Source organism: Pinus tabuliformis, chromosome Q (assembly GCF_031772625.1).
Source record: "Pinus tabuliformis cultivar Carrire ecotype Pingquan chromosome Q, CPIR1, whole genome shotgun sequence".
Lineage (NCBI taxonomy): Eukaryota > Viridiplantae > Streptophyta > Pinopsida > Pinales > Pinaceae > Pinus > Pinus tabuliformis.
The window spans coordinates 871,992,889-872,017,606 of record NC_142296.1 but is presented as its reverse complement, the minus strand read 5'-3'; the positions used below and the strand labels follow the sequence as shown (position 1 = coordinate 872,017,606).

Genomic DNA, 24,718 nt, shown 5'->3' with positions numbered 1-24,718 from the left:
CACTCTGGATTGGGAGGAATCAAAAGGGCAGCCCTCGCAGGGGCTCCATGACTGAACAAAACATCCCACGCAGGGGTCTTAGACTTCCAAAAATGCGACCATTTCAAACTAGATTTCTCACGCAGGGGCTCTGGACCATAAGTGTTCATCCCACGCAGGGGCAGCAAACAACCTTCAGCATTTACCCACGCAGGGGCAACAAAAGACATAGCAAGAACAGGCATTAAGACAACATGACAAAAACCGAAAGCCAAAACAAAACCTGAGTATCGCTGGAGGATGTGATATTGAGCGGATGGACAGCTATTCGTCCGGCTCTTCCTCGACCACCTTGCACCAACCATATTTTTCCATTTCCTCTGCAGAAGGGTAGGGATCCAAGTTGACATTGTCCCCCTTGGATGTCGACACTTCCTGAGTCTGAGGAAGGTTGGGAACATGCTCTGCATCTTCCACTGGCACCGCCTTGACGATTTCTGAACTCTCGCCCGAGTGCTTCCCCTTGCCGCGTTGTCCATCGCTATCAACCTAAGATTCCTCCAAGAAAAGTACCGAAACGTGGGCATTGATACGAGGTCTATCCAGAGAGCTACTGAAGGTAAAAATGGCGGAACCAAAGGCAGGCGTAGGTGCTGGGTCAGAATCTGGGCTGCCAGAGTCCATGAATTGGCTAGCTTGGATGGGGTTGGCTTCAGCAATATGATGGCATCGACAACGACAGTAGTGGGAGTGGGGTTCTTCAACTGGAGGATGAGAGGACCCTCCCCGGGCAAAGCCTCGACGGCTGAGCAGGCGCTGTCGAGGCCTAACCATTTTTGCACGAGCACCGGGGGAAAGGAACAGTGCGTGATAGGGAGGCGAAATAGAAACAGAGGCGAGCGAACGGCACCCAACAAACTTGAGATTGCATCCACCCCGCCTTTCAGGCTTGAAACGACACCCAACAGACATAGGAACGGCAAGAGCTGTTTCCCGGAGAGCCAAAGACCAGGCAAGAGCCTGAGCACCAAATACCAAATACTGAGCATGAACAAGCTCATGCCGAGCCATCCCGCCACCTTTCTTAACCACTTCATCGTTACCTCGAGCTTTGATCGCCATAACTACTCGTTGCAGTCGATCCAACAACCCGGACGGAGCATTGAATGTTTTCCCCTGTTCACCCTGCCCTTTATTCCCTGGCGGCGATCCTTGCATTGATTGCCAGCTCTAAACCTGAGGCAGCACATGACTAGCATGTGGCTCCTCATTACCGCCCATCGTGTCACCCGCATCCGGGGAATTTCAACAATAATTATGATAATATTAAAATTAATAATTTTATTTAATATATATATATATATATATATATATATATATATATATATACATACATATATTTTTTTATATTAAAAAAGACAACAATTCAATATTTTATTTATAAAATTTTAATATTAACTGCATTTATAAAAAATAATTTTAAGTATTTTTCAAATTTTCGTCTTAATTGAATGGCACTGAAGATTATTATAAGCTTTTAATGTAGAGATATTTTTTTCATCTACTCACCCATTTCGGTCCTCATGATGAACAACACATGTTGGTTCAAAAGGCATTGGCTAAAAATTTCTCTTATATTATCTCTACTGAAAGACTTTGCTTAATTCATTATGGATCACATAAGCTTGAATACAAAAAATAATTTTTTTATTTACTTAAATAAATAAAAGTTAAACTTTATCATTTTAAAAGTTCAACTATTACTCTTATGAAAATAACAATTCTCCAAATTAATCATAATTAAATGTTTTAATAATATAGATTTTATATTAATATTAATATATTTAAACATGATTTGAAAAAAATATTTACAATTAAATGTTTTAATAATATAAATTTTATATTAATATTAATATAGTTTAATACTATTTTAACACAATATTTATAATTATTATAAGTTTTTATTTTACAATATTAATATTATTAATAAAAAATATATTCTCAATTATTTTAATTAAATAAACCTGATATAAGAATTATTATATAATTTATTTTTCATTAAGATATAACCGTTTTTTCTCACTAGTTCAAAATTCATCATATACCTTTTTATGTAGAAGTGACTTTCTTTCCATCCTGAACCATTTTTGTTAATTTGAAAAAAAAAAATTAAAAACCAACCATTTTTTTATTATAAAATATTAAAAAATATGTATTACATATTTAAACTTATATTATATAGATAATATTTAGTTTGTTTTTCCTTTATATAATAAAAGAATTTATTAACAAATATTCCATGTAAACAATATGAGATGAAAAAATTATATAATAGCTAATAATTATAACATTAATAAAATATATAATTATTTTAAATAAAATACATTAAATATATATTTTGAATAAAAATATTAAATGTATTAAAATTTATATATATTAATCCAATATATTATTTTGTATTATTTTATAATTTATTAAATGTATGTGATGATAATGATGATGATTAATTTTCACTAGGACTCCAATAAGGTTTATTAAACCATAAGATGAGAGATTAATTGAAATTTTTTAATATTTTATTTCTATTATTAATTTTATTTTTATTATAAAAAAAGAATGTATTCTTTCTGGATCACTGTAATTTTGGTGACTTAACAAGTTAAGAGAATTTGTAGTATAGTAAATGTTTTAGAAATAAGAACAAATGTGACTAAAAACTCATAATCCAAAAAAAATTGATTTTCCTCTTCAACTCTTTTAAAATAATAAAATATATTTTTAATTTTTTTAATATTTAATAAATTAAAATTATTAATAACACTATATCATTGATTTAAACCAAAAATAAAAATATATATATATGTATTCCAACTATAAAAATGATATTATAATATTAAACGATAAAATGAGTGCATATAAAAATGATATTATTATATTAAAATATAAAATGAGTGTAAATTCATTATATTAATGTATAAAAACTTGATTTCTTACTCAGGCAGTCACGACACCAAAGACAACATTTTGTTTATTTCTTTAGGTACTACGAAATGTAAGGACAACCAACCCAAGAAAATATAACGTTCTTGCCTCCTTTACGTAATACAAGATACCAGTTGAAGCCTGACCTTCCTCTCTTGGATTTGTTGGATCACCCAATCAAAAAAACAATACTAAAAAGAGAAAGCAGTAATTGACGTGGGGGTCATTCCCTTTGACTTTGGGGAGATACACTTTACATCTATGTCTTCACTCCTCGTCATCGAGAATCCATAGAATACGTCATAATGAAGAATCTGTAAATTACTTCACATCCATCTACACTCATAATTAGCTAAATAATCAATTATGTATTATATGTTCAATGCTTTACCTTACACACTCCACACGACACTTTAAATGCGACAGAATGCAATATATGTGTGATGCAGAAATATATCTACCATGTGATATTATCAAATATAACGGACACAACACTATTGCCAAGCCACAATCCAGTACCAGAGTAGCTGCGTGCGGGCTAGGTGGTTACACAAATGATTAAAACCTAACACGATTGATGCCGCTCTTTGCTGATAAGCAGCACCCCGTGCTCAGTTGGGGAAGTAAACAGAGAGAGTCCAGAAAGAGTGTGTCACCTCCCACCTCAGAAGGGAGGTGCCACATACCAGTGCCACTTCATCTTGTGGAAACTTCTTTCAAAGAAAATGAGTAACTTAAATTTTTCTATACATTCCCATTCGAAACAATATAATAGCATGGAAAATAGACACTGCATAGAAACAACATACACAACATAAAAAGAAACCATAAACTTTCTCACTTGCGGAGTAATCAATTCCTTTTATTACGATAATTAATTTGTAAGCAGGGTAAAAAGAAATGCGCACTAGACATTCAAGAAAAGAATAGAATAGAATAGGCCGCACGGGAGGAGGGGAGAAAAGGAAAAAACATACAATTCACAACCGATGTTGCAAAAAGACGATAGAGAACCAAAAGCGTATGAAGCAAGCTCCAAAATAGGACAACCCCACGAATGTGTCTCCCAGCCCTCCTCACCTCGAGTTTATGAGCCTAACCCCTCATCGCTTCAACATTAATCTCTCCCATGCATTCTGAGGCAATTCCTATTTCCACCTCCATAGCAAAGTTAATGCTATGGAGAGTACCTCTGTCAGAGTCTCAGAGAGCACGGCTACGGCATGGACCATACCTTTCCGGCTGCCCATACATATATGTCCATACATGCTTATACACGATGATTGGTTTTCCGGCGATTCCATAGCGCTCCGGCAGGCTCCACCGCTGCTCCCGCTTTGACATGCAGCGCCGTTTCAACTTAGCGGCTTTAATGTACATAATGCAACTAGTGGATGTAGTTAATGCAGACACCCACAAACATTCAATGAAACCTTCGCTCTCAAAATTTCAAACTCGCCCCGCTCAAAATTTTGAAATGTTGGAGAGAGGGAAGATAATGCTATCGCTAATGCTTCTCAATCACCATTTCGATGAGCCGCGCATATACTGTTCGAGGATTTGTGCGGCTTCACAGCGTTTTAATGGCGGACAATGAATTGAAAACCCTGGTTTTAATGGCGAACATTAATCTGGAAACGCTAACGCTAGAGCAGGCGCGGGAGATGACAAATCAACCGCTGGAACGCTTGTTTGAGTCAGTGGAAAATATGCAGAAGAACGACTTGGAAGAAAAGTAAAGGAAACTTAATCTGGCACTACTGGACAAAATATATGAAACGGGCGGGGATCTTACCACTCCTTTATCCACCATACAAAGCTCTATTTTCACCTTTTGTGCAACCATTTCGGGCACTAGTTTGGCAGGGTCTCGTTCGATCGGGGGGAGGGGAGAGGCTTGATACGGGGGACGTTCCGGTTCTTATTCCGCAGCTTTCGAGCGAGAAGAGTCCAGGTTTGTCGTTTCTTCTGACTGCACCTGATTCCGATCTTTCGGATTCCGCAATTTCTGACCCTAAGTCCACCGAGATTTTCGATTGATAGGTAGCTGGAACGGCTACAGTCGCTGTCTGGGACCTTCGCCGCCTCCGGAGTCGCTTCACACAGAGACTCCTCTGGATCGGATGTTGGGACTGCTAGTAGAGATGCCTATCGAACTGGAAGAGATGCCGGTCTGGAGTTACTTTGAAATTCTAACACTCATGTTTGAATCGGCAAACCATTCTGTACAGTGAGCTCATGTTTGAATCGGCAAACCATTCTGTACAGTGAAAGAAAGGTAATGGCAAATTTCCTCAACATTGAGTTAGAATCTGCCCTTCGCCAGTTCCTATATCTTATTGCCATCGGTTCTGCCATTCAAGAAAGTACAAATATCGGAGAAGTATCCCAAGGACCATTCAAAGAAGAAACAGTGGAAGCGTTTAAAGCAGATGATTGGGTCAGAAAACTATGAATCTCATCCTGCGGGGGAGCCCAACTACGTGAATATTCAGTCTACGCCCTCCATGTATCCTGCCAAGAAATACTGTGACATTTCCGGGTTCCCCACTTCGTACACGGATCCGCGTACCAAACTTCGATATGCAAATGTCGAAATGTTCAAGCGTGTAAGAAGCCTTTCGGATGAAGAAGTTCAGTCCTACCTGGCTCTCAGAAAGGCCAGAGTTGTATTGAAATGAAATAGTGAAGTTTAAAGTAATTTTTTGATGCTTGCTATTGATTTAGGGTTTGTATCTCTTTATATGTCAGAGATATTTTTTCTGCAGTAAACATGCGGTGAGTTTTTGATGGCGAAAAACTCCTGTGTATGGTAACCGGTGATGGTATGTTTGTGCATAGGCATAGCCGTTGGGCTGAAATAAATTTCAGGTGTGTTTTTTATTGTGGTAATCCTATGTGGCGAATATGTACTACATATATGTCGTGATTTTAGGTTATCTTCCCGTTAAATTATGACTCTACGATCCATTTTGTTGGAACTGGGGTGACTGAAATCGGATTCTCTGTGTTATTTCTTTTTTGTATTATGCACTGAAGCTATGTTGATTTTTTGCCGTAGTTGTTTTTTAATAGTCGACCTGCGGTGATTGAAACCGGATTCTTTGTTTATCGAAGTTAGGGTTTGGCTATTCTATTCTTTGATCTCTACAGTATGCCAACATATTGTTTCCGTAGTAATCATAATTCTTTAATAATGTTTTCGATTCATAAATTAGTTGTGTACATATATTTTTAAGAAGTTACATGTTCAATATTTATAAATTTTGAATGATGTTTTGTTTACTTATTTTTAAAGCAGTAATAGATGTAATTTCGGAGTGGAAAAGTTATAGGTTTTAATCTCAGAATGGGGTAGTGGATGTATACTTTTATAGTTAGATATTTAAATGGTTATCGAAAATTAGAAATGAATACATCATTCCAATAACTCAATAGATTGAGTTAGAAGAGGTTCAAATGGTAATGGCAAGTAAAGTAATTACAAAATTAGAAAAAATATTATTAAAAATAGAGATAATGATCATAAAAATAAATAGGATTTAAAGAGTTTTGAATAATTTAGTTTTTTTTCAACTTGTTTGTGTATCTGAATGATGTAAAGGTAAAATGGATATAATTAATTTTGTTGAAACAACAATTAATGATTAGTTTAGGGTCTCTAGCATAGATGGTTTCATCTTTTAGTTAGTATGGAATAATATTTCTTATCCTAAAGGGATTATTAATGATCTCCAACAATAACATATATGTTAATGTTGTATTCCAAATAATATATTGATATGAATAAAATAACAAGATACTTAATTTTGGAGATTCTTAACTTGTAGGTAGTCTTTGGGCTCAATACCAAGGGTTATGAATGTCACTTGCCCAAAAAATTGCAAATAATTTCACTATCAAATTATTTTACATATATTTTATTGTAAAACAATCATTTACAATAATAAATCTACTCATAGGTATTGAGAATATATAATATATATAACAAATTTTTAATTAAATTGAATGTAAAAAAATAACAACTATTTTGACATAAATTTCTATTTTTTTTTCTTCAATATGAAGAAAAATATTATAAGAATATTTTATAAAATTAAGTCTTTACCATGTAATTACTAAATATTAATAACTAAATAAATTTTTTCTTATTTCAAAATAAACACAATATACATGAATGTAAGTAACTAATGAAAGCTAGGCTTGATCCATAATAATTATGGATTTACCAGAGAGGGATCGAATCTCTTTTCACTTTAAAAAAAATTATTGAATGAGGCAGTTTTTTGGACTAAAGAAGCAACCTAAGCATTTCAAGAACTTAAAAAGGCTTTGTATGCAATTTTCATCTTAGTGAGGCCTCACTTGAAAAAATATATTTAGTATGGAGTGTGGTGCCTTAGGTCATGGCATAATTGTAGTTTTCATATAAGGAGGAGCTCTTTCCTTTATAAGTTACAAACATAAAGGAAAAAACTTAACTAAACCCATATGTCAAAAATAAATGTTGGTCGTAAGACAGTGGAATTGATGTCAACCTAGGATGTTTACCTAAGGAGTCAATTGTTTCAGCATTGATGTCAAAGAGCATGGAGGATTTTCTATGATGATCATAGGCTTGTTGATATCTTATTAAGAGATGCTTGCATAGGTTCTATAGTTGTTGGATAAAGGATTGAATACAAATGACAAAGTTATGGGTAGAGAGGAGGAGATTTTACCTAAGTTAGAGCAACTTCTCTCTGATGATAACTAGCACAAAGCTATGATTGCAACATCTTTCCTAGGAACCCACAAAGCTATGTTTGTATAGTTTATTTTGCTACTGGGTTATTGAGTTTGATGAGAAAATTGATTGTGTAAGTCGACTGTGTTGCATAGATCTTTATTATAGAGATTGATTGTGTTAAAAAAATTATATGTAGATTATATTGTTGATTGAGCGATAGAGATGTCGTGAATCCAGTATGAAAATGGACAAAATGTGGTTCACAAATGTTTGATTGCAGAGAGAAATGGTATTAGTGTGAAATATTATGACATGAGGTCCATGATATGAGCTTTAAGGGTGTGGCCTTTAGTGGGTGAGTGGTGGCTTTTGAATTTATGGTGTATTGGCATCTTAAGGTAGAGTCATGAGAACTTGGGAGTGGTGGATTCTCTCTAGCCGTGGTTGGATAGACTATTTGGTGTTGGGTTGTCCAACAAGTATGTCTTGCAAATTCATGGGAGTGGTGGCTTCCAGTAGGTGTTGACGTATAAAGTTCCGAAAGTGATGGCTTCTAACATGTTGTAGCAAGTTTTGGATTGCATAAAAGTGGTGCCCAATGCATTTAAAAAAATAAAATTGATTAATAGAAGAAGAGTGAAGCAATTGTGGGTTTCTCCCTTTGGGTTTCCACCTAACATCTGGTGCCTCTATGTGTGATGATGTGCATGTTGTTTTGATAATGTGTTGTTGCCCATGGTTACTTTTACTTGTTGCTTATGTTTATGATTATGCATTTGTTGTTTATATATGTTAATGCATAATTTAGCTATTGGCATCTTCAAGTAGAGTCGTGAGAACTTGGGAGTGGTGGTTGGATAGACTATTTGGTTTTGTGGTGTCTAGGAGTTGTGACTTGGAAAGTCATGGGAGTGGTGGATTCCAGTAGGTGTTGTCTTATAAAGTTCTGTAAGTGGTGGTTTCCGACATATTGTAGCCTAAGTAAAGTATTACTAGTGTGATTAACAAGTCGTGGCTTGCATAAAAGTGGTGGTCAATGAATTAAAATAAAATAAAATTGATTAATAGAAGAAGAGTGAAGTAGAACATCCAATGGTGGTTTTCTACCTTTAGGTTTTCACCTAATATATAGTGTCTCTATGTGTGATGATGTGCATGTTGTTTTGATAATATGTTGTTTCCCATGGTTACTTTTGCTTGTTTCTTATGTTTATAATTATGCATGTGTTGTTTATATATGTTAATGCATGATTTAGTTATTGCGTAATAAAAGGAAAAAAGTAGTAAATTGATCCATGGATCACAATATTGATTTACGCCCCCCTCCCCTCAGTATTGTTCACTCTTCCAACAAGAAATGTTAGTAATACTACATGTAATTAATAAATGATGTCCATACCTAACACGAAGACACTTTAAAAGTTAAAATTGATCATGATACTCTAAATTACTTCTTGGGGCAAAGACTATCTTCATAAAAGTAACAAAAATGGGTCACAAATGTGTTGAGTTAGGACTTTAAAATTATCTAAAAAAAGGGAAAAAAATATTGTGGCAGATGCACTCACAAGGAAATTTGAAGACACAAATGGTTTACAATGTACTATTTCCATTCCTCGATTTGACTCAATGGAAGAAGAAAGGATAGAATGGCAAGAAGATGATAAGATATGCAAGATCATTCAACAACTATAAGAGGACCTTGATGGAGTAGAAAAATTTACATGGAAAACTGATTTTCTATGGTATCAAGATCATGTATACTTATGTAATCATTTTCAACTCAAATTGAAGGCCCTATTGGATTTACACACTTCTCCTATAAGAGGGAATTCAGGGTTCTTGAATAAATACAATAGGATCAAGAAATAATTTTTTTGGAAGGTCTTAAAGAATATTTACAAAAATTGTGGTATGCCAACAAAATAAAGGAGAGACTATCAAGAACCTAGGATCCATCATCCATTAGGCATACCCAACCAACATTGGGAAGAACTTTTCGTAGATGTTATTACAAGTTTACCCAAATCTAAAGGAAAGAGTACCATGACATAGTAACTTACCTTTAGGCCACATGACATAGTAACTTACCTTTACTCCTCTCACTAAGCGAAAGATAAAAAAATATGTAAATAAATGTGAGAAAAGTCAATTTAATAGGCTGGAGAGTGACATTGTGACCCATATAGTTTACCTATTGATGAGCCTCATCAAGCTATGCATGTTACTCTTTCCTCACATGCTCTAGAGTAGCGAATTTATGTTACGGAAGATGTGGGCATATACGGAAACTGGGCATATACGGAAGATGTGTGCATATACGGAAACTGGGCATATACGGAAGATGTGCACATATGCCCAAACTGGGCATATACGGAAGATGTGCGCATATACGGAAGATGTGGGCATATACGGAAACTGGGCATATACGGAAGATGTGCGCATATACAGAAACTGGGCATATACGGAAGATGTGCGCATATACGAAAGATGTGGGCATATACAGAAACTGGGCATATATGGAAACTGGGCATATACGGAAGATGTGGGCATATACGGAAACTGGGCATATACAGAAGATGTGTGCATATACGGAAACTGGGCATATACGGAAGATGTGCGCATATACGGAAGATGTGGGCATATACGGAAACTGGGCATATACGGAAGATGTACGCATATACGGAAGATGTAGGCATATACGGAAACAGGGCATATACGGAAGATGTGCGCATATACGGAAGATGTGGGCATATACGGAAACTGGGCATATACAGAAGATGTGTGCATATACGGAAACTGGGCATATACGGAAGATGTGCGCATATGCCCAAACTGGGCATATACGGAAGATGTGCGCATATACGGAAGATGTGGGCATATACGGAAACTGGGCATATACGGAAGATGTGCGCATATACGGAAGATGTGGGCATATACGGAAACTGGGCATATACGGAAGATGTGCGCATATACGGAAGATGTGCGCATATACGGAAACTGGGCATATACGGAAGATGTGCGCATATACGGAAGATGTAGGCATATACGGAAACTGGGCATATACGGAGGATGTGCGCATATACGGAAGATGTGTGCATATACGGAAGATGTGTGCATATACGGAAACTGGGCATATACGGAAGATGTGCGCATATACGGAAACTGGCATATACGGAAGATGTGCGCATATACAGAAGATGTGCGCATATACGGAAACTGGGCATATACGGAAGATGTGCGCATGTACGGAAGATGTAGGCATATACGGAAACTGGGCATATACGGAAGATGTGCGCATATATGGAAGATGTGCGCATATACGGAAACTGTGCATATACGGAAGATGTGTGCATATACGGAAACTGGGCATATACGGAAGATGTGCGCATATACGGAAACTAAGCATATACGGAAGATGTGCACATATGCCCAAACTGGGCATATACGGAAGATGTGCGCATATACGGAAGATGTCGGCATATACGGAAACTGGGTCAAATGCACACATCTTATATCATATTTATTTAATGAAAATCTAATGTCTTCATTGCTTGAATTTGACTCAAGCAATGAAGACATTAGAAATTGCATTTTTCATTAAATAAATATGATATAAGATGTGTGCATTTGACCCAGTTTCCGTATATGCCCACATCTTCCGTATATGCGCACATCTTCCGTATATGCCCAGTTTGGGCATATGTGCACATCTTCCGTATATGCCCAGTTTGGGCATATGTGCACATCTTCCGTATATGCCCAGTTTCCGTATATGCCTACATCTTCCGTATATGTGCACATCTTCCGTATATGCCAAGTTTCCGTATATGCACACATCTTCCGTATATGCGCACATCTTCCGTATATGCCCAGTTTCCGTATATGCGCACATCTTCCGTATATGCCCAGGTTCCGTATATGCACACATCTTCCATATATGCCCACATCTTCCGTATATGCACACATCTTCCGTATATGCCCAGTTTCCGTATATGCCTACATCTTCCGTATATGCGCACATCTTCCGTATATTGCCAGTTTCCGTATATGCGCACATCTTCCGTATATGCCCAGTTTCCGTATATGCACACATCTTCTTATTGGAATATTCACAAAAATGAATATTTGACTCAAGCAATGAAGACATTAGAAATTGCATTTTTCATAAAATAAATATAATATAAGATGTGTGCATTTGACCCAGTTTCCGTATATGCCCACATCTTCCGTATATGCACACATCTTCCGTATATGCCTAGTTTGGGCATATGTGCACATCTTCCGTATATGCTTAGTTTCCATATATGCACACATCTTCCGTATATGCCCACATCTTCCGTATATGCCCAGTTTCCGTATATGCCCACATCTTCCGTATATGCGCACATCTTCCGTATATGCCCAGTTTCCGTATATGCATACATCTTCTGTTTATGCGCACATCTTCCATATATGCCCAGTTTCCGTATATGCGCACATCTTCCGTATATGCCCAGTTTCCGTATATGCACACATCTTCAATATATGCGCACATCTTCCGTATATGCCCAATTTCCGTATATGCGCACATCTTCCGTATATGCCCAGGTTCCGTATATGCGCACATCTTCCGTATATGCCCAGTTTCCGTATATGCACACATCTTCCGTATATGCACAGTTTCCGTATATGCGCACATCTTCCGTATATGCGCACATCTTCCGTATATACCCAGTTTCCGTATATGCCTACATCTTCCGTATATGCGCACATCTTCCGTATATGCCCAGTTTCCGTATATGCGCACATCTTCCGTATATGCGCACATCTTCCATATATGCCCAGTTTCCGTATATGCCCACATCTTCCGTATATGCGCACATCTTCCGTATATGCCCAGTTTGGGCATATGCGCACATCTTCCGTATATGCCCAGTTTCTGTATATGCACACATCTTCCGTATATGCCCAGTTTCCGTATATGCCCACATCTTCCGTATATCCGCACATCTTCCGTATATGCCAAGTTTCCGTATATGCCTACATCTTCCGTATATGCGCACATCTTCCGTATATGCCCAGTTTCCGTATATGCCCACATCTTCCGTATATGCGCACATCTTCCGTATATGCCCAGTTTCCGTATATGCCCACATCTTCCGTATATGCGCACATCTTCCGTATATGCGCAGTTTCCGTATATGCCCACATCTTCCGTATATGCCCAGTTTCCGTATATGCGCACATCTTCCGTATATGCCCAGTTTCTGTATGTGCCCACATCTTCCGTATATGCGCACATCTTCCGTATATGCCTAGTTTGGGCATATGCGCACATCTTCCGTATATGCCCAGTTTCGGCATATGCGCACATCTTCCGTATATGCCCAGTTTCCGTATATGCACACATCTTCCGTATATGCCCAGTTTCCGTATATGCCCACATCTTCCGTATATGCGCACATCTTCCTTATATGCCCAGTTTCCGTATATGCCCACATCTTCCGTATATGCGCACATCTTCCGTATATGCCCAGTTTCCGTATATGCCCACATCTTCCGTATATGCGCGCATCTTCCGTATATGCCCAGTTTCCGTATATGCGCACATCTTCCGTATATGCCCAGTTTCCGTATATGCCCACATCTTCCGTATATGCCCAATTTCCATATATGCCTACATCTTCCGTATATGCGCACATCTTCCGTATATGCCCAGTTTCCATATATGCGCACATCTTCCGTATATGCGCACATCTTCCGTATATGCCCACATCTTCCGTATATGCCCAGTTTGGGCATATGCGCACATCTTCCGTATATGCCCAGTTTCCGTATATGCACACATCTTCCGTATATGCCCAGTTTCCGCATATGCCCACATCTTCCGTATATGCGCACATCTTCCGTATATGCCCAGTTTCAGTATATGCCTACATCTTCCGTATATGCGCACATCTTCCGTATATGCCCAGTTTCCGTATATGCCCACATCTTCCGTATATGCGCACATCTTCCGTATATGCCCAGTTTCCGTATATGTGCACATCTTCCGTATATGCCCAGTTTCCGTATATGCACACATCTTCCGTATATGCCCAGTTTCCGTATATGCCCACATCTTCCGTATATGCCCAGTTTCCGTATATGCCCACATCTTCCGTATATGCCCAGTTTCCATATATGCCCAGTTTCCGTATATGCCCACATCTTTCGTATATGCGCACATCTTCCGTATATGCCCAGTTTCTGTATATGCGCACATCTTCCGTATATGCCCAGTTTCCGTATATGCCCACATCTTCCGTATATGCGCACATCTTCCGTATATGCCCAGTTTGGGCATATGTGCACATCTTCCGTATATGCCCAGTTTCCGTATATGCACACATCTTCCGTATATGCCCACATCTTCCGTAACATAAATTCGCTACTCTAGAGCATGTGAGGAAAGAGTAACATGCATAGCTTGATGAGGCTCATCAATAGGTAAACTATATGGGTCACAATGTCACTCTCCAGCCTATTAAATTGACTTTTCTCACATTTATTTACATATTTTTTTATCTTTCGCTTAGTGAGAGGAGTAAAGGTAAGTTACTATGTCATGTGGCCTAATCTGTGTTAAATGCAGGAATTGGAGTAGTTTTGGGTTGACTTGAGTGCAGAAATTCAGATTAGGCAAGCAAGAGATATTTTAGGAGTTGGTCTCCCTCATTAACTCCAAAATAATTTGAAGATTCCTCCACTCTATCTCATCAACTCAATGTCACTGAAAACCAAGCAAGTCGAGTTCATTGGCAGCCAAACTAGTGAGAGTCAAGGAAGAGTTATTCTCGAGTTAGGGAGCCAAGTATCCCTATTTTCTAAGGAGTTGTTGGTAGCTCCAGTTTTGTATAAATAAGAAAGCCAAGGGACTCATTAGGATTTGATTTTTTTTGTAGCCAAGAGGCCATTTTAGCTTAAAAATTTTGACTATTATTGTTATGATGTACTTGAAATTTTTATGATAATGAGAGATTCTGTTTTGATCCACCACTGAGTTGAATCATAGGGTTGAAGCACTTGGGTTAGGGCCCAACCCTAGCAACAAAAGTTCTTATTTTGTAGTTGTATTCTTATCTTACAATGATAGTTAGTTGTTGAAGTTTATTTATGTCTTTTTGTTAGCTTAGCAAGTTACTTAAATTTTTGCTTAACCTTGTTTCCATTAGTTTAAAGAGGTAAATTAGTGTTGCAGTTTAGTGAAGGAGATTATACTAGAAATTATTGTGAGAGTGGCCCCTATCTCATCTCCCTCATGGGATCATGATTAGAGGACCCCACTCTCACAGCCCCAAAAACAGAGTTTGTCTTTTGTTTATTGCATAGATTAAGTTTCATTCTTAGCTAGATAATTGTTTATGATTTCTTGGAAGCATCTATAGTTGTTATCTTTTTTTTCTTAAGGTTTTTGTAGCTTAAAAGGCATTCCATGTCATAGATTTATTCCTTAATAGATCAGCGTCCTCAAATTCAATTCATCTTTTCCATTTGGACATGTAGTGATTTATAAATGAAAAGAGAAACACTTTTATTGCAGGGATTTTTGATCTGCAGGAAGGGACTCCTCCAACGAGCTTCACCTAGGTCTTCTCCACCTTCTGTCGAAGCATACCAACGCATAGTCCAAACTTCTATTTTCCAGCCACCATGAGCAAGTTACTTTAGGCAAATCCGACCTCCTTGGGGTGTTGGCTTGGCCTTGGGCGATGTTCACCTTCCACAACTGTCATGCACCCCTCCAACATCTCATCTCACTATTCTTACCCTCCAAAACCTCTGAGCTAACTTCTTGTAGCAGTCTAGGACATCCTGTAGCAGATTAGGACATCCTGTAGCAATTTCCTATAGAAAACCTGTAGCAACCTGTTTTGACCTTGTTTTTACTTGAAATGATAAGATAGCCTAGTATAGGAGTAGGTTAGCCCCTCAGCTTTGACTCCATTACCAGAAGTGCCACCTAGCCGAGCCTTCCCATTCCTTTCCCTCCTGCAAGATCAGATAACATTAGCTTTTATATTTATGAAGTTAGCAATTAAGACTTTTTCTACAAATGTGAATGAGATAGTTAATGCTTGGATGTTTGAATTCTGAGATGATAGAGTAACTTTCTATTTTCAAGCATTCCTCATAGCTAGATGATTAATTGCAAGATTAGCATAGTTCCCTTTCTTCAAGTGATTTGTGTCATTTCATAGCTAGATGATTTATGGCATTTCATAGCATTTACCATTTGGCAACTTTCATTTCCTGAATAGACAAGCATTTACTTTCCCTGCACTAGAACTAGATTTACATTCACTGTCAGTAGTGAGACTCCCTTTAGTTCAATAGAGTACTGGTATGGAACCCTAATGGTCAAGTGCTTGAGTTGAGAAGTGACATGAGTAGAATGATGCATCTTCTATGTATATACCACTATCACCTCCAAGTTTGTACGAAACCCCAAGTTGATAAAGTAAAGTTGGTAGCCCTAGAAGTTGTAGCATTCTTGTTGCAATATTGGTGCTCATCACAGCTTATCACGACATTGCACAAGATGCACTATTTTCAGTGCCATACCCGAGAATGTGTGGTGGTGGTCTCGAGCGGCCATAATCTACTCTTCGAGAAAGTTGAAAATTTGGAGGCCTAGACAGTCCATTTCGAAGAGCATGTCCAATGTGCCTTTCGCCCTCCTCTGCCTCCTCGAACATCCCCAGAAAACTTAGCCTCCATCATTTTTGATGATTAATATGATATTGGGTGTTTTACATATGTTCCTTATCTTCTGGTGCTTCTGGCCCTTTAAGTTGTGGTTTTTGTTACATTCTGTTGTTTTGTTTTACTGTCACTTGCTACTTATAGTAGTCAACAAACCTGGTCGGGGTGAGACTACTTGCATTTTTGTTAATGATGTACACTTTTTTGAAGAATGAATAGAAGGACGATTTACAAAAAAAATGTAGATATCCTTCGAAACATTTATTCACAATCTCATTTTTCCCATCAGATCGAAGATGGTAAAATGAGTCATGAGCCAATTAGCACCTAAATAATAAAATAATTCAATCAAAATTTTTCCAATGAAAATTGGATCTCTATCACTTACAATAGTATTTGGTATTCCATGTAGCTTTTGGACTATTTCCATGAAATATTCTACCACAATGCATGCTTTAAGAGGATGAGAAAGAGAGAAAAGGTGGGCATCCTTTGTGAGTTTATCTAAAACTAGAATAATGACACTCTTTCCTTTAGATTTGGGTAAACTTGTAATAACATCTACGAAAAGTTCTTCCCAATGTTGGTTGGGTATGCCTAATGGATGATGGATCCTAGGTTCTTGATAGTCTCTCCTTTATTTTGTTGGCATACCACAATTTTTGTAAATATTATTTAAGACCTTCCAAAAAAATTATTTCTTGATCCTATTGTATTTATTCAAGAACCCCGAATTCCCTCTTATAGGAGAAGTGTGTAAATCCAATAGGGCCTTCAATTTGAGTTGAAAATGATTACATAAGTATACATGATCTTGATACCATAGAAAATCAGTTTTCCATGTACTACTCCATCAAGGTCCTCTTATAGTTGTTGAATGATCTTGCATATCTTATCATCTTCTTGCCATTCTATCCTTTCTTCTTCCATTGAGTCAAATCGAGGAATGGAAATAGTACATTGTAAACCATTTGTGTCTTCAAATTTCCTTGAGAGTGCATCTGCCACAATATTTTTTTCCCTTTTTTTAGATAATTTTAAAGTCCTAACTCAACACATTTGTGACCCATTTTTGTTACTTTTATGAAGATAGTCTTTGCCCCAAGAAGTAATTTAGAGTATCATGATCAATTTTAACTTTTAAAGTGTCTTCGTGTTAGGTATGGACATCATTTATTAATTACATGTAGTATTACTAACATTTCTTGTTGGAAGAGTGAACAATACTGAGGGGAGGGGGGCGTAAATCAATATTGTGATCCATGGATCAATTTACTACTTTTTTCCTTTTATTACGCAATAACTAAATCATGCATTAACATATATAAACAACACATGCATAATCATAAACATAAGAAACAAGCAAAAGTAACCATGGGAAACAACATATTATCAAAACAACATGCACATCATCACACATAGAGACACTATATGTTAGGTGAAAACCTAAAGGTAGAAAACCACCATTGGATGTTCTACTTCACTCTTCTTCTATTAATCAATTTTATTTTATTTTAATTCATTGACCACCACTTTTATGCAAGCCACGACTTGTTAATCACACTAGTAATACTTTACTTAGGCTACAATATGTCGGAAACCACCACTTACAGAACTTTATAAGACAACACCTATTGGAATCCACCACTCCCATGACTTTCCAAGTCACAACTCCTAGACACCACAAAACCAAATAGTCTATCCAACCACCACTCCCAAGTTCTCACGACTCTACTTGAAGATGCCAATAGCTAAATTATTCATTAACATATATAAACAACAAATGCATAATCATAAACATAAGCAACAAGTAAAAGTAACCATGGGCAACAACACATTATCAAAACAACATGCACATCATCACACATAGAGGCACCAGATGTTAGGTGGAAACCCAAAGGGAGAAACCCACAATTGCTTCACTCTTCTTCTATTAATCAATTTTATTTTTTTAAATGCATTGGGCACCACTTTTATGCAATCCAAAACTTGCTACAACATGTTAGAAGCCATCACTTTCGGAACTTTATACGTCAACACCTACTGGAAGCCACCACTCCCATGAATTTGCAAGACATACTTGTTGGACAACCCAACACCAAATAGTCTATCCAACCACGGCTAGAGAGAATCCACCACTCCCAAGTTCTCATGACTCTACCTGAAGATGCCAATACACCATAAATTCAAAAGCCACCACTCACCCACTAAAGGCCACACCCTTAAAGCTCATATCATGGACCTCATGTCATAATATTTCACACTAATACCATTTCTCTCTGCAATCAAACATTTGTGAACCACATTTTGTCCATTTTCATACTGGATTCACGACATCTCTATCGCTCAGTCAACAATATAATCTACATATAATTTTTTTAACACAATCAATCTCTATAATAAAGATCTATGCAACACAGTCGACTTACACAATCAATTTTCTCATCAAACTCAATAACCCAGTAGCAAAATAAACTATACAAACATAGCTTTGTGGGTTCCTAGGAAAGATGTTGCAATCATAGATTTGTGCTAGTTATCATCAGAGAGAAGTTGCTCTAACTTAGGTAAAATCTCCTCCTCTCTACCCATAACTTTGTCATTTGTATTCAATCCTTTATCCAACAACTATAGAACCTATGCAAGCATCTCTTAATAAGATATCAACAAGCCTATGATCATCATAGAAAATCCTCCAAGCTCTTTGACATCAATGCTGAAACAATTGACTCCTTAGGTAAACATCCTAGGTTGACATCAATTCCACTGTCTTACGGCCAACATTTATTTTTGACATATGGGTTTAGTTAAGTTTTTTCCTTTATGTTTGTAACTTATAAAGGAAAGAGCTCCTCCTTATATGAAAACTACAATTATGCCATGACCTAAGGCACCACACTCCATACTAAATATATTTTTTCAAGTGAGGCCTCACTAAGATGAAAATTGCATACAAAGCCTTTTTAAGTTCTTGAAACGCTTAGGTTGCTTCTTTAGTCCAAAAAAATGCCTCATTCAGTAATTTTTTTTAAAGTGAAAAGAGATTTGATCCCTCTGTAAATCCATAATTATTATGGATCAAGCCTAGCTTTCATTAGTTACTTACATTCATGTATATTGTGTTTATTTTGAAATAAGAAAAAATTTATTTAGTTATTAATATTTAGTAATTACATGGTAAAGACTTAATTTTATAAAATATTCTTATAATATTTTTCTTCATATTGAAGAAAAAAAAAATAGAAATTTATGTCAAAATAGTTGTCATTTTTTTACATTCAATTTAATTAAAAATTTGTTATATATATTATATATTCTCAATACCTATGAGTAGATTTATTATTGTAAATGATTGTTTTACAATAAAATATATGTAAAATAATTTGATAGTGAAATTATTTGCAATTTTTTGGGCAAGTGGCATTCATAACCCTTGGTATTGAGCCCAAAGACTACCTACAAGTTAAGAATCTCCAAAATTAAGTATCTTGTTATTTTATTCATATCAATATATTATTTGGAATACAACATTAACATATATGTTATTGTTGGAGATCATTAATAATCCCTTTAGGATAAGAAATATTATTCCATACTAACTAAAAGATGAAACCATCTATGCTAGAGACCCTAAACTAATCATTAATTGTTGTTTCAACAAAATTAATTATATCCATTTTACCTTTACATCATTCAAATACACAAACAAGTTGAAAAAAAACTAAATTATTCAAAACTCTTTAAATCCTATTTATTTTTATGATCATTATCTCTATTTTTAATAATATTTTTTCTAATTTTGTAATTACTTTACTTGCCATTACCATTTGAACCTCTTCTAACTCAATCTATTGAGTTATTGGAATGATGTATTCATTTCTAATTTTCGATAACCATTTAAATATCTAACTATAAAAGTATACATCCACTACCCCATTCAGATTAAAACCTATAACTTTTCCACTCCGAAATTACATCTATTACTGCTTTAAAAATAAGTAAACAAAACATCATTCAAAATTTATAAATATTGAACATGTAACTTCTTAAAAATATATGTACACAACTAATTTATGAATCGAAAACATTATTAAAGAATTATGATTACTACGGAAACAATATGTTGGCATACTGTAGAGATCAAAGAATAGAATAGCCAAACCCTAACTTCGATAAACAAAGAATCCGGTTTCAATCACCGCAGGTCGACTATTAAAAAACAACCACGGCAAAAAATCAACACAGCTTCAGTGCATAATACAAAAAAGAAATAACACAGAGAATCCGATTTCAGTCACCCCAGTTCCAACAAAATGGATCGTAGAGTCATAATTTAACGGGAAGATAACCTAAAATCACGACATATATGTAGTACATATTCGCCACATAGGATTACCACAATAAAAAACACACCTGAAATTTATTTCAGCCCAACGGCTATGCCTATGCACAAACATACCATCACCGGTTACCAGACACAGGAGTTTTTCGCCATCAAAAACTCACCGCATGTTTACTGCAGAAAAAATATCTCTGACATATAAAGAGATACAAACCCTAAATCAATAGCAAGCATCAAAAAATTACTTTAAACTTCACTATTTCATTTCAATACAACTCTGGCCTTTCTGAGAGCCAGGTAGGACTGAACTTCTTCATCCGAAAGGCTTCTTACACGCTTGAACATTTTGACATTTGCATATCGAAGTTTGGTACGCGGATCCGTGTACGAAGTGGGGAACCCGGAAATGTCACAGTATTTCTTGGCAGGATACATGGAGGGCGTAGACTGAATATTCACGTAGTTGGGCTCCCCCGCAGGATGAGATTCATAGTTTTCTGACCCAATCATCTGCTTTAAACGCTTCCACTGTTTCTTCTTTGAATGGTCCTTGGGATACTTCTCCGATATTTGTACTTTCTTGAATGGCAGAACCGATGGCAATAAGATATAGGAACTGGCGAAGGGTAGATTCTAACTCAATGTTGAGGAAATTTGCCATTAACTTTCTTTCAGTGTACAGAATGGTTTGCCGATTCAAACATGAGCTCACTGTACAGAATGGTTTGCCGATTCAAACATGAATGTTAGAATTTCAAAGTAACTCAGACCGGCATCTCTTCCAGTTCGATAGGCATCTCTACTAGCAGTCCCAACATCCGATCCAGAGGAGTCTCTGTGTGAAGCGACTCCGGAGGCGGCGAAGGTCCCAGACAGCGACTGTAGCCGTTCCAGCTACCTATCAATCGAAAATCAGGTGCGGAATCCGAAAGATCGGAATCAGGTGCAGTCAGAAGAAACGACAAACCTGGACTCTTCTCGCTCGAAAGCTGCGGAATAAGAACCGGAACGTCCCCCGTATCAAGCCTCTCCCCTCCCCCCGATCGAACGAGACCCTGCCAAACTAGTGCCCGAAATGGTTGCACAAAAGGTGAAAATAGAGCTTTGTATGGTGGATAAAGGAGTGGTAAGATCCCCGCCCGTTTCATATATTTTGTCCAGTAGTGCCAGATTAAGTTTCCTTTACTTTTCTTCCAACTCGTTCTTCTGCATATTTTCCATTGACTCAAACAAGCGTTCCAGCGGTTGATTTGTCATCTCCCGCGCCTGCTCTAGCGTTAGCGTTTCCAGATTAATGTTCGCCATTAAAACCAGGGTTTTCAATTCATTGTCCGCCATTAAAACGCTGTGAAGCCGCACAAATCCTCGAACAGTATATGCGCGGCTCATCGAAATGGTGATTGAGAAGCATTAGCGATAGCATTATCTTCCCTCCAACATTTCAAAATTTTGAGCCGGGCGAGTTTGAAATTTTGAGAGCGAAGGTTTCATTGAATGTTTGTGGGTGTCTGCATTAACTACATCCACTAGTTGCATTATGTACATTAAAGCCGCTAAGTTGAAACGGCGCTGCATGTCAAAGCGGGAGCAGCGGTGGAGCCTGCCGGAGCGCTATGGAATCGCCGGAAAACCAATCATCGTGTATAAGCATGTATGGACATATATGTATGGGCAGCTGGAAAGGTATGGTCCATGCCGTTGGAAAGGTATGGTCCATGCCGTTGCCGTGCTCTGTGAGACTCTGACAGAGGTACCCTCTATAGCATTAACTTTGCTATGGAGGTGGAAATAGGAATTGCCTGCATTCTGCCGCCCCGCCCCGTGCATGTAAGGCCTAAAGTTGAGTCACACTCCAGCCCTATCACCCATCATTTCATATCACCCATCATTTCATGTACAACGAGAGTCCCAGGGACAATGATCTATATCGCAACATTAATTTTATAGATTAAATAAATGAAAATAAAATATTTTATTTTTAAAATTTTAATATTAACTATGTAGATAAAAGAATAATTATAAATATATTTTCAATTATTTCACTTTATTGAAATTAGCATAAGGACCATTATATATTTTTTATATATAAACATAATTTTCTTTCCACCTACTCACAAATTCCACAGAGAAATGTTTCATAATCATGTTTAAAAAAGTTGTGTAAATTTTTTAGTAATGAAAAAATTATATCTATTATTTATTTTATTTTTTTCTAATTATGATAATATTGAAATTAATAGTTTTATTTATTAATTTTTTATATTAAAAAGGTTAACAATTTAATATTTTAGTTATAAAATTTTAATATTAATTGTATTTATAAAAAATAATTGTAAATATATTTTTAAATTCTCATCTTAATTGAATAACACTAAAGATTATCATAAGCTTTTAATGTAAAGATAATTTTTTTCACCTACTCGCTTATTCTGGAAAAATATTTTTTTGTTTACTTCATTAAAAAGAAAAAATAAACTTTATCATTTTAAAAATTCAACTATTACTCTTATGAAAATAAGAATTATCCAAATGAAAATGACAATTATCTAAATTAACCATATTAAATGTTTTAATAATATAGATTTTATATTAATATAAATATATTTTAATACCATTTGAAAAAAATATTTATAATTAAATATTTTAATAATATAGTTTTTATATTAATATTAATATATCCAAATAAGATTTTAATAAATTTTTTATAATTATTATAAGTTTTTATTTTACAATATTAAAGATTATTATGACGTGTAATGATAAAAAATTCACTTATAATTTTTTAAGAGAATTTATATAGTTATAATAATAATTCTAAAAATATTCATGTTCATTATATAATTATCAAGTTCATTTAATAATTGAAAATATATTTATAATTAATTTTTTATCAATATAAATTTAATATTCAATATAATATTTAAATGTTAAAATTGTTCATTTATTGAGTATAAAAAATATTAAAGTTCCAATATTTTCAAAATTATTATTATAATTTAGTTTATATCATATAATTTAGTTTTTATTAAGATATAACATATCATAAAATTTAGTTTTTATTAAGATATAATCGTGTTTTTTTAGGAGTTCATCATATATCTTTTTATTTAGAAGTGAATTTCTTTCCATTACTCACCATAGTTTCGTTCATTTCTATAACATTCTAGGTTACATAAAAGAATTATTGTAGTTATTAAGCTCATTTTTATGTCTTGCTACATTAATTTCTTTTACTTTATGATAATGACTCTGAGGCTGGAAGGCCAGATTACAATTGGTTACCTAATTAATGAGTAATTAGGAGTTCAGACATGTTAATAAAAAAATAAAATGTTTGCAATAGTTAAAAGAAACAGTTGCTCATCATCCCTCGAAAGGGAAACATAGAGGGGGAAATAGTGGAAGGAGGATATCCTAGAGCTGGGTGGAATAAGCCAATGGGAAATCACTCAAATATAATAAAAAAGAGTACAGAACTTGAGGCTGAATAGTGAGTCATGAGGCCCAAGGTATCGACTGTAGCTGGATATAATCTAGTTGGGAAGGAGAGAAAGTGCTCTGAGAAGAGTCTGGACATGATTGCGAGGCTCCTGGCTTGGAGGAGAGACTTTCCACACAAATTTGGAATTATATGTTGACAAATTTTAATGAGATAAGTAACATAGATTTCATTTAAAGAAAGATGATATTGAACTATAGAAAATTACTTTCATACAGTAACAAAATAATTTAAATGCTCATTAGAAGTATATTAGAACATAACCATAATGGAATTCACGTCTAAAGGGACAAACTGTAAATATGCATTAATGCATAAAAAACTAGTAAATAATGAAACAATACATGAGCATTCTTTTTCCTGCATAATATAGCTACAACACGCATTTAGAAAGAGGAAAAGTAACCCTTTTTGACTTACTGAAAGAATCAACTATATTTTATAAACCGTGATAGAGAAA

The 24,718-nt window shown here is 35.8% G+C and overlaps 2 protein-coding genes across 2 annotated transcripts; one reads left to right on the top strand and one right to left on the bottom strand.

Annotated features, from left to right (window-relative positions):
• Positions 1 to 4,150: 4,150 nt before the first annotated feature.
• On the top strand, positions 4,151 to 5,835 carry LOC149222286 (uncharacterized). Its single transcript, XM_089383070.1, has 2 exons — positions 4,151 to 4,915; positions 5,005 to 5,835. The coding sequence occupies exons 1-2, from the start codon at positions 4,735 to 4,737 to the stop codon at positions 5,193 to 5,195; spliced, it is 372 nt and encodes a 123-aa protein (XP_089239196.1). The 5' UTR covers positions 4,151 to 4,734; the 3' UTR covers positions 5,196 to 5,835.
• Positions 5,836 to 20,740: 14,905 nt separating this feature from the next.
• On the bottom strand, positions 20,741 to 22,526 carry LOC149222285 (uncharacterized). Its single transcript, XM_089383068.1, has 2 exons — positions 21,727 to 22,526; positions 20,741 to 21,657 (listed from the first exon to the last, which is right to left on the bottom strand). The coding sequence occupies exons 1-2, from the start codon at positions 21,905 to 21,907 to the stop codon at positions 21,524 to 21,526; spliced, it is 315 nt and encodes a 104-aa protein (XP_089239194.1). The 5' UTR covers positions 21,908 to 22,526; the 3' UTR covers positions 20,741 to 21,523.
• Positions 22,527 to 24,718: the final 2,192 nt, after the last annotated feature.

What these genes read in the sequence shown, in the direction of transcription:
- LOC149222285 (XM_089383068.1), bottom strand. Translation starts at nt 21,907, where the DNA reads ATGAAACGGGCGGGGATCTTACCACTCCTTTATCCACCATACAAAGCT. An exon ending in TTCGAGCGAGAAGAGTCCAG is followed by an intron (nt 21,658 to 21,726) that starts GTTTGTCGTTTC and finishes TTCGATTGATAG; the next exon opens with GTAGCTGGAACGGCTACAGT.
- LOC149222286 (XM_089383070.1), top strand. Translation starts at nt 4,735, where the DNA reads ATGAAACGGGCGGGGATCTTACCACTCCTTTATCCACCATACAAAGCT. An exon ending in TTCGAGCGAGAAGAGTCCAG is followed by an intron (nt 4,916 to 5,004) that starts GTTTGTCGTTTC and finishes TTCGATTGATAG; the next exon opens with GTAGCTGGAACGGCTACAGT.